Here is a 14,852-nt window from a genome sequence, read left to right as displayed (position 1 = left end):
AAAGCCCCCTCATTCCCTGCAGCTACTCTGTGCAGTCCTCCAATTCTGCTGTGCCACTCACCAGTAAACTTGAGATCCTTGGCCTCCACCTTAGCCTTGGAACACCTCTCCTCATGCTCCCTTCTCTCCTCCGCCAGGAGCTCTAGCTTGCGCTGTAACGCCACCACCTCTTTCTGTAGTTCTGAACCCCTGAGCTGCTCCTCAATCACCTTCATCTGTTACCGCCAAGCATTACACATTCACTCACAACCCTACAAGATATGCCGTGTACCTGGGTCATTCTTACTAAATTTGAAGTGAATATTAGGAAATAAAGAGTATGTTATGGTGGTTTTACAAGGCAAACAATTGTTCTTCACTACAGACAGAAAAATGTTGAGGCAAAAATAGTGATAAGTGGTACTGCTTTAAAACACACACACACACACACACTCATGCACACTGACACAAAACAATGGAACAAATGTAAGCTGCTCAGAGCCTGCACCACAAACAGTTCCTGTGGTGATAATTGCTGATAAGTAGCTTTGGGTAGGTGCCAGTCCCAAAAGAATTCTCTACTCCTCAAATAATGTGTTAATTGTTCTTTAAATGGAGGGTATGGCTCACCTCCACCCTATACCAGGAGAGATCAGTGATCCCACTCTTTCCTAATTGTTTTCATCCATCCGAATGCTGCTGAGAGTGAATGGTGCCTCTGATACTCCTTATCAGTATGGACACAGCAAGTCGCTGCCTAAAGTGCTCCCTGTGACCATTATCATTCAAAAGGGGATCTCACAGTTTAATTGACGAGCTAACTGACTTTCAGTCTTTTTCAGATACACATTCATATTGGTTCCACGTGCAAAACTGGAGTAGATTTCTTTCAGATTAGATATTTAGTAATTATAAAAAAGCAATATTTGACTATGAGGGAAAAGATATCTCAGCTGACAATAGATTCTAGACACAATTTTCATCACACTAAAGAAGCATTGCATTGTTGGTGTGGTGTTGTTGGTGTGGTGTTAATGTTGGTGTGTGACCTGTTGTTGGTGTGGTGTTGGTGATGTGGTGTTAATGTTGGTGTGTGATCTGTTGTTGGTGTGGTGTTGGTGATGTGGTGTTAATGTTGGTGTGTGACCTGTTGTTGGTGTGGTGTTGGTGATGTGGTGTTAATGTTGGTGTGTGATCTGTTGTTGGTGTGGTGTTGGTGATGTGGTGTTAACGTTGGTGTGTGACCCGTTGTTGGTGTGGTGTTGGTGATGTGGTGTTAATGTTGGTGTGTGACCCGTTGTTAGTGTGGTGTTGGTAATGTGGTGTTAATGTTGGTGTGTGACCCGTTGTTGGTGTGGTGTTGGTGATGTGGTGTTAATGTTGGTGTGTGACCCGTTGTTGGTGTGGTGTTGGTAATGTGGTGTTAATGTTGGTGTGTGACCCGTTGTTGGTGTGGTGTTGGTAATGTGGTGTTAATGTTGGTGTGTGACCCGTTGTTGGTGTGGTGTTGGTGATGTGGTGTTAATGTTGGTGTGTGACCCGTTGTTGGTGTGGTGTTGGTAATGTGGTGTTAATGTTGGTGTGTGACCCGTTGTTGGTGTGGTGTTGGTGATGTGGTGTTAATGTTGGTGTGTGACCCGTTGTTGGTGTGGTGTTGGTGATGTGGTGTTAATGTTGGTGTGTGACCCGTTGTTGGTGTGGTGTTGGTGATGTGGTGTTAATGTTGGTGTGTGACCTGTTGTTGGTGTGGTGTTGGTGATGTGGTGTTAATGTTGGTGTGTGACCCGTTGTTGGTGTGGTGTTGGTGATGTGGTGTTAATGTTGGTGTGTGACCCGTTGTTGGTGTGGTGTTGGTGATGTGGTGTTAATGTTGGTGTGTGACCTGTTGTTGGTGTGGTGTTGGTGATGTGGTGTTAATGTTGGTGTGTGACCCGTTGTTGGTGTGGTGTTGGTGATGTGGTGTTAATGTTGGTGTCTGACCCGTTGTTGGTGTGGTGTTGGTGATGTGGTGTTAATGTTGGTGTGTGACCCGTTGTTGGTGTGGTGTTGGTAATGTGGTGTTAATGTAGGTGTGTGACCCGTTGTTGGTGTGGTGTTGGTGATGTGGTGTTAATGTTGGTGTGTGACCTGTTGTTGGTGTGGTGTTGGTGATGTGGTGTTAATGTTGGTGTGTGACCCGTTGTTGGTGTGGTGTTGGTAATGTGGTGTTAATGTTGGTGTGTGACCTGTTGTTGGTGTGGTGTTGGTGATGTGGTGTTAATGTTGGTGTGTGACCTGTTGTTGGTGTGGTGTTGGTGAGTGGTGTTAATGTTGGTGTGTGACCCGTTGTTGGTGTGGTGTTGGTGATGTGGTGTTAATGTTGGTGTGTGACCTGTTGTTGGTATGGTGTTGGTGATGTGGTGTTAATGTTGGTGTGTGACCCGTTGTTGGTGTGGTGTTGGTGATGTGGTGTTAATGTTGGTGTGTGACCCGTTGTTGGTGTGGTGTTGGTAATGTGGTGTTAATGTTGGTGTGTGACCTGTTGTTGGTGCTCCAGCCTCTGGGTCTCCAGGACCTGGGTGAGCCTGGTAACATCACTGAGGGCTGCCTGCAGGGCCTCACTGGGTGAGGAGCTCTTTAGCACAATCTGACTCTGTCTGTTCAGCTTCTTCTGCTCAACCAGCATCTGCATGGGAGGAGGATTTACACAAGGGACAGAAGCTGTCAATATCTAACAGCAGTGTTAACTGTGTTGATACATTACTGCATTTGAAATGTGTAATACCTCAAGGGAAAATAAGTATAATCCAGCCTGTTGTAGCAGTAAATTAACCATACCTGTAGTTTTAGTGTAATAAACAAATATTTCAGTATGCCGATAAAAGCACCTGAGCATGTATAGAAACCAGTGAGGCTATTCAAAATGTGGGTTTGCAGAGAGGCCATATATAGAGGTCTCATTATGCAGCATGCCTAATGTGGTCATTCACTTATCTATATATGGTCTTAAAAATTATCTCTGGTGATAACACATAATGAATAGAGTGTTCCTGAATACTGATTAGATTGCAAGGGGGAAGAGTACTAATCTGGACACCATATAGAACATACATGTCATACAATTATGTGGCACTTCTAAGATATTCATGCCATATCTTAAACACAGCGGCATCACATTTTCTCAACATAAGAAAAACGGTATACCATTGGATACTGGTGTCCAATGTTACAGCCCAAATTCATAATTCATATGGGGGCCGATTCCGACCCGAGTTAAGCGTGCGTAAATGGAACCTAATTCCCTTTTATGCACTTTTCTCTCTATGCGTATTCTGACCTTGAATTTAAGCATGAGAATAGCATGCTATTCAACCGTTATTCGTTCGGGGTGGAGATGGAATAAATGAAGGTGTGGCTGAGGTGTGTCTACAGAAAAGTCTTCATAATTCCACCACCTTTACGTGCGAGGAAGCCATGAATAAGGTCGCGCGAACCTCTACTTTCTTTTTTATGATAAAATAACAACATTCTCCATTCACAGTAATTTATAAATTAATAAGAGCTATTGATAAGATCTAGGTAAATGAGTAATCCGTTTGGAGAAGGGATTGTAAATACACATAGCAATTGTTTTAGATGACATTTCCTTATGATCCCTGGAGATGAATCTGAAACCAGTAATTTGGAAGCAAACTGAAAATCATATCATCATATCACATGACATGTATTGCGCCCCATTTTCCACAGTGAAGTAGGCTATTCAGAATTGTAATTGTGTGCCCTCATAATTTGCTGAAATAATTGTGGGTATAACTTTGAGACCCAAGCTATAGGCTACTGTAGGGCTATACCTGCAGAGTTGATGTACTGTATGCACTTTAGAATGTTTTAATTATATGCCCAGCCCTTTCTCAGTTATATTTTACAATTTGTATAATGTTAACTTTCTGGATGAATCAAACCACTGTATTTTTTCATCATCAAAATATTCTGTGCGTAAAGGCTCTCCAAACTTGTTTTTTTTAATGATTCATACAGTTGAAGTCGGAAGTTTACATACACTTGGTTGGAGTCATTAAAACTCGTTTTTCAACCACTCCACATATTTCTTGTTAACAAACTATAGTTTTGGCAAGTCGGTTAGGACATCTACTTTGTGCATGACACAAGTAATTTTTCCAACAATTGTTTACAGACAGATTATTTCACTTATAATTCACTGTATCACAATTCCAGTGGGTCAGAAGTTTACATACACTAAGTTGACTGTGCCTTTAAACTGCTTGGAAAATTCAGGAAAATGATGTCATGGCTTTAGAAGCTTTGATAGGCTAATTGACATCATTTGAGTCAATTGGAGGTGTACCTGTGGATGTATTTCAAGGCCTACCTTCAAACTCAGTGCCTCTTTGCTTGACATCATTGGAAAATCCAAAGAAATCAGCCAAGACCTCAGAAAAAAATGTGTAGACCTCCACAAGTCTGGTTCATTCTTGGGAGCAATTTCCAAAAGCCTGAAGGTACCACATTCATCTGTACAAACAACAGTACACAAGTATAAACACCATGGGACCACGCAGCCGTCATACTGCTCAGGAAGGAGACGTGTTCTGTCTCCTAGAGATGAACATACTTTGGTGCGAAAAACGCAAATCAATCCCAGAACAACAGCAAAGGACCTTGTGAAGATGCTGGAGGAAACAGGTACAAAAGTATCTATATCCACAGTAAAACGAGTCCTATATCGACATAACCTGAAAGGCCGCTCAGCAAGGAAGAAGCCACTGCTCCAAAACCGCCATAAAAAAGCCAGACTACGGTTTGCAACTGCACATGGGGACAGAAATAGAACTGTTTGGCCATAATGACCATCGTTATGTTTGGAGGAAAAAGGGGGTTGCTTGCAAGCCGAAGAACACCATCCAAACCGTGAAGCACGGGGGTGGCAGCATCATGCTGTAGGGGTGCTTTGCTGCAGGAGGGACTGGTGCACTTCACAAAATAGATGGCATCATGAGGAAGGAAATGTATGTGGATATATTGAAGCAACATCTCAAGACATCAGTCAGGAGGTTAAAGCTTGGTCGCAAATGGGTCTTCCAAATGGACAATGACCCCAAGCATACTTCCAAAGTTGTGGCAAAATGGCTTAAGGACAACAAAGTCAAGGTATTGGAGTGGCCATCACAAAGCCCTGACCTCAATCCTATAGAACATTTGTGGGCAGAACTGAAAAAGCGTATACGAGCAAGGAGGCCTACAAACCTGACTCAGTTACACCAGCTTTGTCAGGAGGAATGGGCCAAAATTCACCCAACTTATTGTGGGAAGCTTGTGGAAGGCTACCCGAAACGTTTGACCCAAGTTAAACAATTTAAAGGCAATGCTACCAAATACTAATTGACTGTATGTAAACTTCTGACCCACTGGGAATGTGATGAAATAAATAAAAGCTGAAATAAATCATTCTCTCTACTATTATTCTGACATTTCACATTCTTAAAATAAAGTGGTGATCCTAACTGACCTAAGACAGGGAATTTTTACTAGGATTAAATGTCAGGAATTGTGAAAAACTGAGTTTAAATGTATTTGGCTAAGGTGTATGTAAACTTCCGACTTCAACTGTACATACTTTGCTAAACCCAAAATGAGCCAAAATAATCTACAAAATCAGAGTATTTTAAAATCTACCAGTTGGTGCTGAAACGGAGACGAATATGCATATATTTAGATGGATTTCTTTAATTGATCCCTATATTCTGAACCCGTTCTCTCAATGTATTCTGTCGACAAAATTCTAATCTAAGGCACCCCGTTTTTAAACAGATGTCTTAAGATAAATGTACTGAAAACCCTATTGAATGAAAACTCCACGAGAAAATCTGTTGGGCAGCAAGTGGGAGGGTTTTTAGCGGTTTAATTAAACGTATTCAGCGCATGCAAGGGAACCAGGCCTGCAAAGCCCGTTATGCACCTGCATAAGGTAAGTCTAAATACCAACTACTGAGAAGTGCGTAGGAAAGGCGTAAATGTCCTAAATCCCTAAATCGGAATCAACCCCTTACAGATGAACACAGCCACCTTGACTGATATTAGGGCAACGGCTTGATTCCATTGTTTACTTGTTGGGAAACAGCCATGCCCATGATGCATCACATTAGTGTCTAAGCGATGAGTCAGTAGGAAAACAAGTTCATGATCAGGTACCCGCAAAATGGGATTGGGAACAAGCATATTAATCACAGTTAACCCACTTTGAACACAATGGTTGAATCAACATTGTTTCCACGTAATTTCAGTTAAATTACACTGAACCAACGTGAAATAGACGTTCAATTGACGTCTGTGCCCAGGGGGAAGGAGACATGTCGAGCTGACAGAAATACCCCATCCAAAGCTGCTAAGCCTATTATGGGTACCTAGAGAGAGCTTACCTCTCGTGCAAATTTCTCTGCCTCTGCCCTCAGGTCCCTCTCCAGATCCAGGTTTTCCTGCAGGGCCTCGTACTCCTCCACAGCAAACAGCGACACTGGAAGCAGAAAATATCTAATCAGAACGTGTAAAACGGCACAAATCTGCTGACAGCGCACCTGTTTCACCTGCATATTTCATGTGTAGATCAAGCTTTCTTGCATATTTCCCTTTATCCCTTTTTTCTGGTCAGTTGGCCCTAATCTTAACCCTGACCTTAACCTTAAATCTGACCTTAATCTTAATCTCAACATTAAACCTTAGTCTTAATCCCTAACCTTAACCCACATCTTCAAACAAAGCTTAACTGCAAACTGGTAACCTAAAATATAAATTTAAACTGTGAAAAATAATACATTCTGTAATTAGCAGGCAGTATAAAACGTTATGGAAAACCTTGAAACTCAAGATGTGGAGGGGGAATTCACTTTTCACAACCAACATGCCCCCTGAAAAGCAAGCCAGCCAAAGACCAAATTAATATTTCTGTAAGAAATATGCCTCTAGTCACTAAGGATCACCCAGCATTCACAGCACAGTAAGGGGGTTCAGGCTTCACTTGACTCTTCTTTCTGTCAAATGTAACCCCACTCAAGGTTGCGCTGTACAAAAAGCCACAGAGAGTAGGGCGCCTTAACTGCCATGCAGAAAGGTGGCCACGGATGTCACACTAGTCTCTTTGGCCTAGCCGTGGCGTTGGAAGCGAAAATATTGCAGTTGAGAAGACTCTCTGACCTCTGTTGTATTTCGCCAAGAGCTTCTTTTGTCGGACTGTCTCAGCAATCAAAACCATATTATCATGTTTTTCTGTCAGCAACTACAGTGAAGAGAGGAAGAGAAAAAGACAGAAGAGAGTTAATTTGATTGTGCTGTTAATTGATTTCTCAAATAATTGAATTGTGACCCTATTGTTAGAATACTGGAGATGGAAATCATTCTAGGTCTCCATTTATTATTTGTCCTAATTGTATGAATGTGCATAGGCCTACTCTATGACAACATCATAAGGACATTGCGCATGATTAATCTGTTTCACCGAGAGGATCAACACAAATGTTCTATTTCAGAGATGGATTTTGAAACAAATAGCAACAAAAAAAAGCTCTGAAGAAGGCCAAGAGGCCGACATGTAAGCTTAAATAAAGTAAATGATACAAGCAAGAGTAGTGTGCAGCTTTTCTTTGAAACTAATAGCAACAAATAGTATTTTTAAACCACTCCCAAATCTATATTCAGACTTACTTCTTCTCTAATGTCCCTTAATTCCTCTCTTGTAGCCTCATGATCAATGGCGGCTTGCTTTTTCTCCTCCAGTGTCAACTCCAATTTATTCTTCAGTTCTGGCCCATGAAAATTCAAAATAAGTACAGTGGCTTGCGAAAGTATTCACCCCCCTTCACATTTTTCCTATTTTGTTGCCTTACAACCTGGAATTAAAATGGATTTTTGGGGGGTTTGAATCGTTTGATTTACACAACATGCCTACCACTTTGAAGATGCAAAATATTTATTCTTGTAAAACAAACAAGAAATAAGACAAAAAAACTGAAAACTTGAGCGTGCATAACTATTCACCCCCCCCAAAGTCAATACTTTGTAGAGCCACCTTTTGCAGCAATTACAGCTGCAAGTCTCTTGGGGTATGTCTCTATAAGCTTGGCACATCTAGCCACTGGGATTTTTGCCCATTCTTCATGGCAAAACTACTCCAGCTCCTTCAAGTTGGATGAGTTCCGCTGGTGTACAGCAATCTTTAAGTCATACCACAGATTCTCAATTGGATTGAGGTCTGGGCTTTGACTAGGCCATTCCAAGACATTTAAATGTTTCCCCTTAAACCACTCGAGTGTTGCTTTAGCCGTATGCTTAGGGTCATTGTCCTGCTGGAAGGTGAACCTCCGTCCCAGTCTTAAATCTCTGGAAGACTGAAACAGGTTTCCCTCAAGAATGTTCCTGTATTTAGCGCCATCCATCATTCCTTCAATTCTGACCAGTTTCCCAGTACCTGCCGATGAAAAACATTATTGTTCTCGGGGTGATGAGAGGTGTTGGGTTTACGCCAGACATAGTGTTTTCCTTGATGGCCAAAAAGCTCAATTTTAGTCTCATCTGACCAGAGTACCTTCTTCCATATGTTTGGGGAGTCTCCCACATGCCTTTTGGCGAACACACAACGTGTTTGCTTATTTTTTTCTTTAAGCAATGGCTTTTTTCTGGCCACTCTTCCGTAAAGCCCAGCTCTGTGGAGTGTACGGCTTAAAGGGGTCCTATGGACAGATACTCCAATCTCCGCTGTGGAGCTTTGCAGCTCCTTCAGGGTTATCTTTGGTCTCTTTATTGCCTCTCTGATTAATGCCCTCCTTGCCTGGTCCGTGAGTTTTGGTGGGTGGCCCTCTCTTGGCAGGTTTGTTGTGGTGCCATATTCTTTCCATTTTTTAATAATGGATTTAATGGTGCTCTGTGGGATGTTCAAAGTTTCGGGTATTTCTTTATAACCCAACCCTGATCTGTACTTCTCCACAACTTTGTCCCTGACCTGTTTGGAGAGCTCCTTGGTCTTCATGGTGCCGCTTGCTTGGTGGTGCCTCTTGCTTAGTGGTGCTGCAGACTCTGGGGCCTTTCAGAACAGGTGTATATATACTGAGATCATGTGACAGATAATGTGACACTTAGATTGCACATAGGTGGACTTTATTGAACTAATTATGTGACTTCTGAAGGTAATTGGTTGCACCAGATCTTATTTAGGGGCTTCATAGCAAAGGGGGTGAATACAAATGCACGCACCACTTTTCCGTTATTTATTCTTTAGAATTTTTTGAAACAAGGTATTTTTTTCATTTCACTTCACCAATTTGGACTATTTTGTGTATGTCCATTACATGAAATCCAAATAAAACATCTATTTAAATTACAGGTTGTAATGCAACAAAATAGGAAAAACGCCAAGGGGGATGAATACTTTTGCAAGGCACTCAATCTTGCAATCAATGATCAATCATGTTGTATGTACTAGATCGTACAGAATACCAATAGTCTATCGGTCAAATTAGTAACAACAAAAGAGATCTCTTCCATTCATCAGGAATGCCATCTAAGACAACCTGTGATAGATCTGAAATCTGTGTGTAATATCAGTGCATCAGTGTTTCGAGTAAAAGCGGTATGGACACTATTTGGAATAGCTGCTGTGGATATGTGGGAATGGGGACAGCAGGGTGACATCCAGTACCTGTGATGGTGCTCTGGCAGTGGGCTGAGGAGCACTCTTTTTCTACCTGAGTGTCCCCACTCTCCTCCTCCTCCTCCTCTTCTTCATCCTTCAGGCTGATCTCAGCAATGGTCTCCGGTCCCAGGTGGGCCAGGTACAACATACTCTTCCTCTTCAAGGAGCGGTTCTGCCGGTTCAACTGGAGGAAGAAAGAGAGAGAGGGAGAGAAATAGATGACCTTATGACCTTATGAAAACAGATGCAGAAGAGGCTGACTGAACTCTTTCAGAGCTTTCATATAGAGAGAACCTGGTGCTTTGGATTTACTATAATTGGTCTTTCTCCTCTTTTTGATGGTATGTCATTAGCATGTAATTATGCAGGTTAGCGATTTTCGTAATGAATCTTGTTCTGGAGGCAGTTCTGCAGAGTGGTCACTAGCTGGCACAGCCACAAAGTCATAAAATCAGATTTTAAACCTAACCCTAACCCTAACCTTAACCACAATGCTAACCCTAATGCCTAACCCTAACCTTAAATTAAAGGGGCAATCTGCAGTTGCTACTTCCAATTTTAGTATTTTAAATTAATATATATATATATATATATATATATATATATATATATATATACACACATACCCATTGAGCTTAGTTGTACCCCATTAGAACCCCAAATATAAGCAAGTTTTACTCCTTGTTTGTAAACAATGTAAATGGGTTTTCTTTAAAACAATGTTTAGCCTCAAAACATGGTTCAAACTATAATTTTTATACCATGGATGGTCAGTCCCTGTATCCATAGCGCTGTCCATGAGCGTAGATACATTTCTCCAGCCACATCCCTCAGCTGTTTACCAAATTAGTGGTGGGGTTCGTTATTGTTCAATCTACAGATTTCCCCTTTAAGACCAAAAAAGCAGATGTTTGTTTCCATGAACTTCGACAATCTAGGCAATTTTGATTTTGCAGCTGGCCCATCTAGCGGAAATCACTCAGTTCTGCCTCCAGGACAAGACTTATCCCAATAAACATAAATCTGCTGCAATTATGGTCAAACTATTATAGTTGTATTATAGTAAAGTGTCATGATGTTCTGGTTGTTATAGGTTAGTACTATTGCTCAGAACCACATGAAATAGGTTTGAACACTGATTGAATTTCACTTGGTAGTGGCTTGAGTGCAGCCTACCTGTCCTTGCAGCTCATAGCATATTCCATAAGCAAGCAATTCAATAAAGATAAGGCAAAACGCAGAAATTTACACAAAACAAATGTTAGGTTATTTTTTTATCCAGACAGCATCTCAAGCACAAATAATAGGAAATGTGGCCAAGATATGCCAGATAAAATGTTGGTCCGATTTCCTCATTCATCGTCCCTTCAATCACACTGTGCCTGTAAGTGGCATCGGGGAGGGATGCACAAGGAATAATCAACCATCTCATTAGAAAGAGCCAGGGGAAAAGGCCTGACGACAATGTATCACTGCTTTTAGACACAATCACAGTATTTTATGAAACACATTTTTACAGTACATCCCTCATTCCTATGGCATGTTGGACTTTGTATCCCTTTTCTTTACAAATTCCACGAAATTTGATCAGTTCAGCCTAAGCCATCCATATTGAACTGCCAGTATGAAACATTCAAATTCTTAAGTTCTATCATCAAGACAGCCATATGTGTCAATTAGGCATACTACTACTAAGTAAAGAATAATGAAGCCTAAGGCAAGAGGATGGATGAAAATTATGCACATTTCTTGATGTGATTTCAGACGGAAAGTGTGGCAAGAAAAAAAAAGCAGAGCTATAAGAGGCATTTATTAATGACATCCTAGTCAGGGCAGATTGCAGCAATTCCATTTTCTGATGATGCCCTTTAAAGTGCATCTTTTAAAAATGCAATCAACAATACATAACACAGAATCACAGTCTTTGATAATACTCTACTATTGATGAGAGCGAATGTATGAAATTACATACTCAGAGAAATCAGGCCGGCTCGCAGGAAGGCTATCCGCGGCGCTTCAGAGGTCACCATTACAAAGTCACAGCCCCCTCATCTTCTTTGATCAAACATCAACACAAAACATCTGATTTGACTGGTGACAAATAGCAGGCTCCCGCTATTATTGCTTTTTACTTTAAAATGTTGGAGAGTTTAAGATTTTTATGGAACTTGTTTTTCTCCGGCTTTCCTTGTGTGCTGTTGGCAGGCAAAATTACCAGCGTTGGGCTCAAGAAAATGTAATTTTACGTGAGACCACCCAAAATATTTTGTGTCATCTTCATAATGACACTTGTTGGATTCAAACACATTTAATACATTTTCTATTATTGCATTTATGATTTTTTTTTACCACACACTATCCTAATGCCTTATTGCAAAAATAACGAATTAGTTGGATCTCATTGTATCCCATTAACATGTGTACCACCTCACACATCCTCCTCGTATTGTTCACACCTCGCCCTGCTGTAGTCATATCGGAAATACTGTCTAGGTCAGGGGTATTCAACTGCGGGTCCTGCAAGGGGTCATTGAAAATATTGAAGAATACTTTTTTTATTTTTTTGTTAAATTTTGTTATGAATATCGCTAGCAACTACAGAATAAATTACAAAAATATTACATACCTACAGTAGAAAACTGAAGAATATCTTATTTCTAATGATGTGAACTTCTTTTCTTAACACCTAATATTGAGCAAATGACATTAATTGGAGCCAATTACACTTACACACCCGTGAACAGGCTACCAGTGAGGCCAGTGCTGGTAAGTTTTCTTGACTTGGACATTTGCCAACACATGGCTAACCTTTGTTTAACCAGTTGAACACCTACTCTTAGCAAAAATGTGTTTGAAGTTATCTTTCTAGCTAATAGGCTATGTTAGAGTTTACACTTCCTCTTCCAATGACACAGCCACCTTGACTGATATTAGGGCAACGGCCTGATTCCATTGTTTACTTGTTGGGAAACAGCCGTGATGCATCATATTAGAGTCTTAAGCTGCCAGTATAATGCTGTACATTTACAGGGAAAAGTTTTACAGTGTGTTCTAGTTACTTCACAAAAGTAATGCGCAAATACAAGAAAAAGGGAAGCGACATTAACACTTTTCCCCCCGGACAACAGTACAATATTTCCAGGTGGTTGTCGTCGACAACAATTCATTTGTTATCATGTGTTCTACATTCTTTACTATTTTCACAAGTATGTGGTGAATTTTCTAAACTCTTAGTACAAAACTCCAAACTGGTAACACTTGCACTGCAGCAAGTCTTACATTCTAAGCCTTTCATTGTGCATTCATTTTGGTTGTAGACATCTTTCACCACACAATAATTTATCCAAAATAGAAGTTTACTGTGAAATACTGTATAATGAGTACATTAGTTTAATCACCAAAACACAACATAATGATATCTTCTCAATTTAGTTATTTTAACAACCAGCTAATCCAATAGCAAAAAATGTAAGATACATTTGTAAGTCGCTCTGGATAAGAGCGTCTGCTAAATGACTTAAATGTAAATGTAATGTTTCAAAATTGCCCTTTGAATGTAGTATGCCACAATACCGTAAATTACAGTATATTACACTGTTTTCACATTAGGCAACACACTAGCACTACCCATTAAAATTTACTAAAAATTACATTACCATAATCTCTATCCCATGTGTGATCAAAGGTGTGATCATTGAAGACATCTTTCACAATGTAATCAAATGAAAGAAATGAAAGAAACATTATGTTTAGCAGCACTGGTTTGCATCAAACCTGTCTTGAGCGTTTGGGCATAGGTTCTCATTGAAATCGCAGTAAATATCCTCATTGTTCATGCACCTTGGGAAAAACTTTTTGGCATTGCGATTCCAAGCCTGACATAGGTCTGGATTGAAATCATTGCACTGCTAAATTACTAAAATGTAAATTACTCAGTACCACTCTCCGTATTTTCAAGCAGAGTGGTGGCTGCATCATGCTATGGGTCTGCTTGTAATCGTTAAAGACAGGGGAGCTTTTCAGGATAAAAAAGAAATGGAATGGAGCTAAGCACAGGAAAAATCCTAGAGGAAAACCTGGTTCATTCTGCTTTCTACCAGACACTGGGACATGTCCTTTCAGCAGGACAATAACCTAAAACACAAGGCCAAATCAACACTGGAGTTTCTTACCAAGAGACAGTGAATGTTCCTGAGTAGCCGAGTTACAGTTTTGACTTAAATCTGCTTGAAAATCTATGGCAACACTTGAAAATGGTTGTCTAGCAATGATCAACAACCAATTGGACAGAGCTTGAAGAATTTTGAAAAGAATAATGGGCAAATATTGCACAATCCAGGTGTGCAAACCTCTTACAGAATTACCCAGAAAGACTCACAGCTGTAATCACTGCCAAAGGTGATTCTAACATGTACTGACTCAGGGGTGTGAATACTTATGTAAATTAGATATCTGTATTTAATTTTCAATAAATTTGCAAAATGTTCTACAAACATGTTTTTACTTTGTCATTATGGGCTATTGTGTGTAGATGGGTGAGAAACAAAATAAATGTAATCCATTTTGAATTCAGTCACTAGCGCAACAAAATGTGGAATAAGTCAAGGGGTATGAATACTTCCTGAAGGCACTCTGATCATGTCAATATAACATGTTAAAAAACTTACTGTGAAGTAAAACCATAATAATCATCATCATAGTAGTCCATTTGAGTATATACACTAGTGCCTTCAGAAAGTATTCAGACCCCTTGACTTTTTCCACATTTTGTTCCTTTACAGTCTTACTCTAAAATTGATTAAATAATGTTTTGCCTCATCAATCTACACACAATACCCCATAATGACAAAGCAAAAACAGATTTTTAGATTTTTTTGCAAATGTATTAAAAATAAAAAACAGAAATACCTTATTTACATAAGTATTGAGACCCTTTGCTATGAGACTCGATATTGAGCTCAGGTGCATCCTGTTTCCATTCATAATCCTTAAGATGTTTATTCAACTTGATTGGAGTCCACCTGTGGTAAATTCAATTGATTGGACAATATTTGGAAAGGCAAACACCTGTCCATATAAGGTCCAACAGTTGACATTGCATGTCAGAGCAAAAAACAAGCCATGAGGTCGAAGGAATTGTCCCCTAGAGCTCCGAGACAGGATTGCGTCGAGGAATAGATCTGGGGAAGGGTAC

The 14,852-nt window shown here is 40.3% G+C and overlaps 1 protein-coding gene across 1 annotated transcript in view; it reads right to left on the bottom strand.

Annotated features, from left to right (window-relative positions):
* shtn1 (shootin 1) overlaps positions 1 to 14,852 on the bottom strand; it is a gene marked incomplete at its 5' end in the record, with an annotated part of 45,898 nt that overhangs the window by 15,587 nt on the left and 15,459 nt on the right. Inside the window, 6 exons of the mRNA XM_084153050.1 lie at positions 62 to 215; positions 2,498 to 2,644; positions 6,396 to 6,490; positions 7,168 to 7,249; positions 7,675 to 7,772; positions 9,665 to 9,842. Of these exons, the coding sequence (XP_084009176.1) occupies positions 62 to 215; positions 2,498 to 2,644; positions 6,396 to 6,490; positions 7,168 to 7,249; positions 7,675 to 7,772; positions 9,665 to 9,842 (754 nt within the window). The remainder of the gene's footprint in view (positions 1 to 61; positions 216 to 2,497; positions 2,645 to 6,395; positions 6,491 to 7,167; positions 7,250 to 7,674; positions 7,773 to 9,664; positions 9,843 to 14,852) is intronic.

This window comes from Coregonus lavaretus (assembly GCF_964263955.1).
Source record: "Coregonus lavaretus genome assembly, chromosome: 36".
Classification (NCBI taxonomy): domain Eukaryota; kingdom Metazoa; phylum Chordata; class Actinopteri; order Salmoniformes; family Salmonidae; genus Coregonus; species Coregonus lavaretus.
The sequence above is the reverse complement of the archived record's forward strand: the minus strand, read 5'-3'. Positions and strand labels throughout refer to the sequence as shown.